This window comes from Neopelma chrysocephalum, unplaced genomic scaffold, assembly GCF_003984885.1.
Source record: "Neopelma chrysocephalum unplaced genomic scaffold, ASM398488v2 Primary Assembly neopelma1_65b, whole genome shotgun sequence".
NCBI classification, from domain to species: domain Eukaryota; kingdom Metazoa; phylum Chordata; class Aves; order Passeriformes; family Pipridae; genus Neopelma; species Neopelma chrysocephalum.
In genome coordinates this window covers 574422-577342 of record NW_020897723.1, presented here as the reverse complement: position 1 = coordinate 577342, position 2921 = coordinate 574422, and the positions used below count along the sequence as shown (strand labels likewise).

The window sequence follows — 2921 nt, the reverse complement described above, 5'->3', positions numbered from 1 at the left end:
TTCACAGTTGCCAACATTATGCAACTCTTTAGAAACATTCAGAAAACCAGATGTGTGGTACACAAAATCCAGGATAGCCACGTCTCCTCCATGCTCTAACTTCTGATCTCAGATCTTACAAGGAGTCTATGCAAAGCCCATGGAAGCTGACAGGAATTCCTGCTTTTTTATGAGACAGATGAATTTAAGTACCTGATTTATTGGAAAAATACTTGAACACAATCCTATCACACATTCCCATTTGATGCCTTTCAATATTTAAACAACTGAAGAGCATAAGGAATGAATATTTGCAACTTGTAAGTAGTTTATTAGAAATCAATAGAGAAGATTTCCTCTTCTGTTTTTGGTTTCCTTAAGACAGTTGCATGGGGAAAAAAAAGCCCACCCATGTTGCACCACAATAGGTACTTACTGGCCTGCTGATCAATGGATGACTTACAAAACCAATTTTACTGAGGTTCAAAATCCTAAATAAGGATTAGACAGAGCCTTACGTAGAAAGGAAGTGAATACCCATGCCTCTTTGTATGTGCATTAGTGTTACATATATATATATGAGATATACATATTAAAAGCCAACACCCCTTCAGTTTAAAACGACATGCACAGAGCTATGGATGTTCTTATCCCTCCTACTCAGATGGAATTCCATGGCATAACTCACAAGCAGGAAGTCCCTAGTAGTTAGTCTCAGTGGTTTAGGAAATACAATAGCTGCAGCTTTAGTTTCAGTTGTCCTCAGAGATAAAAAGGAAAAACCCAACAATTCCAATTATTTCCTCATACCATCTCTTCCCCCACTATATACGATTCAGGCTTGAATTCCTCTGCGTTTAAGAAAGTTTTAAATGGGAACAAGCATGGGCTGGATAAAACAGTCTGTCAGAGGAGGAGGCAGCCCATTAAGTCTGTGTTTGTAGCGCCGGGTGTTAAGGGCACACGAGTCTGATACCAGTTTAATGACGTGGCAGCTGATCTGGACCCACAGGCAGCAGTGGCAGCCTGGGGACAGTGAATACAACCCCAGGTGTGATGCAGGAGTGCCCAGCCCTGGCACCAGAGCAAACCCGAGGGACCAGAGTCCTTGTGGAGGACGCAGAGGGGGATCCAGGGCTTGCTGCTGATCGGTGTTTCCACACCAGTTCCTGGCTCGGGGGGGGCATTTCCCTTGATGGGAAGTGTGGCTCGAGCAGTTGTGAAGCGCGTTTCCACAGGAGCACTTTGAGGAGCTCGCGAGGTAACCGAGCGCTTTAAAGGTGCGCAAAGCAGCCGCGGCTTCCGTCTGTTTGTTGGGATCGCGCCTGGTACAGCGCAAACACAACAAACTGTAAAAAATGTGTGAAATAGACAAGAGAAGTGCTAGACAGAGAAGTGACGGCGTGGGTCCGACCCCTCGGTGCAAGCCCCTCAGAGCCGCCTCCGCCGGGCGCTGGCGCCGGGCCCGGCCCTGCCACAGGGCTCGGCCCTGGGGCCCTGCCCTGCCGCCATCTTCCCTCGGGGCCGGGAAGGGAACCGCCTCCCGGGCGGGCTCTGCCCTTCGGCGATGCCGCGGCGGCCGCTGCCACCTCCCGGTACCGCTGCGGGGCGGCGGCTGCAGGGGCAGCCCGGGGGCGGGAGCGCCTCTGCCCGAGCGGGGGCCGCGGCCCCGCCGTGAGGGGAGGGGGGGCGGGCGGGGCCGCCTTACGCCAGGGGCGGGGCCGGGCCGGCGCGAGGTGGCGCACTGCGCACGCGCGCCGCGCCGACGCCCCCGGCACGGGGCTGTGACGGCGTAACCAAACCTGCGTTAGCCCCGCCCACCGAGGGTGCCCCCTCCTGACGGACGCGCGGGCGGACCAATGAGCGCCGGCGTTGCCGTTCGAACCGGCGGTGCCGGGGCGACCGACGCCAATCGGGCTCCGGGGGCGGGGCGCGGCGGCAGCGCGTTCCCAGGCGCCTCGGCCGCGGCCTCAGTGCGCTCGGGGCGGTGCCGGCGCTCGGAGTGTTTGGGGCCGGCAGAGCTGCGGGCGGGCCCGGCATGGGGGTGAGGTAGGGCCGGCCCGGCGCACGGAGCGAACGCGGCCGGCGGTTGGGACGGCGTGTGCTGCGGGACGCAGGGACGCGGAGCCGGGCGGATGATGGAGGACAAGAAGGAAGAGGGCGAGGCGGAGATCCAGGAGCACGGGCCCGAGCACTGGTTCAGCAAGTGGGAGCGGCAGTGCCTGGCTGAGGCCGAGCAGGAGGAGGCGCTGGCGCCGGAGCTGCAGGACGAGGCGGCGGCGCAGCCCGAGCACAAGCAGCAGAAGCTCTGGCACCTCTTTCAGAACTCGGCCACCGCCGTGGCGCAGCTTTACAAGGGTGAGCGCTGCAGAGGGCCCGGTGCGGAGAGGACGCGGCCGGGCCGGGCGGGCGGTGGGTTCGGGGCCGGGCCCGGGCAGTGGTTGGAGGGTGGGTCGCGGAGCAGCCGCGGAGCCGCCGGGTCGGGGCCGGTCCCGCGGCCGCACAAAGGGTCCGGGGCGGCGGTCGGAGCCGCTGCCGGGCCGCGGCCGCGCCGGGAGGTGGCCGGGAAAACAAAATGGCGAGAGGGAGGGGGAGCCGCGGCCGCGGCTCGGACAGCGCCCGGCGCGGCCTCCGGGGCGGCTCCTGCGCCCGCCCGGCCCAGCAGCGGGGCCGGGGGTGGGGGGTCGGGCCGGAGCGCGGCCGCGGGGTGTCCGGGAGGGTGCGGGCGGCGGGGGCGAGCCCGCAGCCCCGGGGAGGGTGTGGAGGGTGTGGGAGGCCGGGAAGCCCGGCCCTGCCGGCGGCTCCCGACGCCCAGCCCCGGGAAGAGGCTCCGACAAAATGGCGAAGAGCGGGGCTCGTTGGGCTCATTGTGCGCCGGGGCCGGGGCGGGGGCGGCCCGGGCGGGCCCCTCCGCGCTGGGGGCACCGCGGGCGCTGCCCCGG

At 63.0% G+C, this 2921-nt stretch overlaps 1 protein-coding gene across 1 annotated transcript in view; it reads left to right on the top strand.

Moving 5' to 3' along the window:
* The first annotated feature begins 1909 nt into the window (after window positions 1–1909).
* Window positions 1910–2921, top strand: part of CUNH16orf72 (chromosome unknown C16orf72 homolog) — a 21510-nt gene continuing 20498 nt past the window's right edge. The window contains exon 1 of the mRNA XM_027684028.1: window positions 1910–2337. Coding sequence (XP_027539829.1) covers window positions 2115–2337 — 223 coding nt within the window. The 5' untranslated portion in view covers window positions 1910–2114. The remainder of the gene's footprint in view (window positions 2338–2921) is intronic.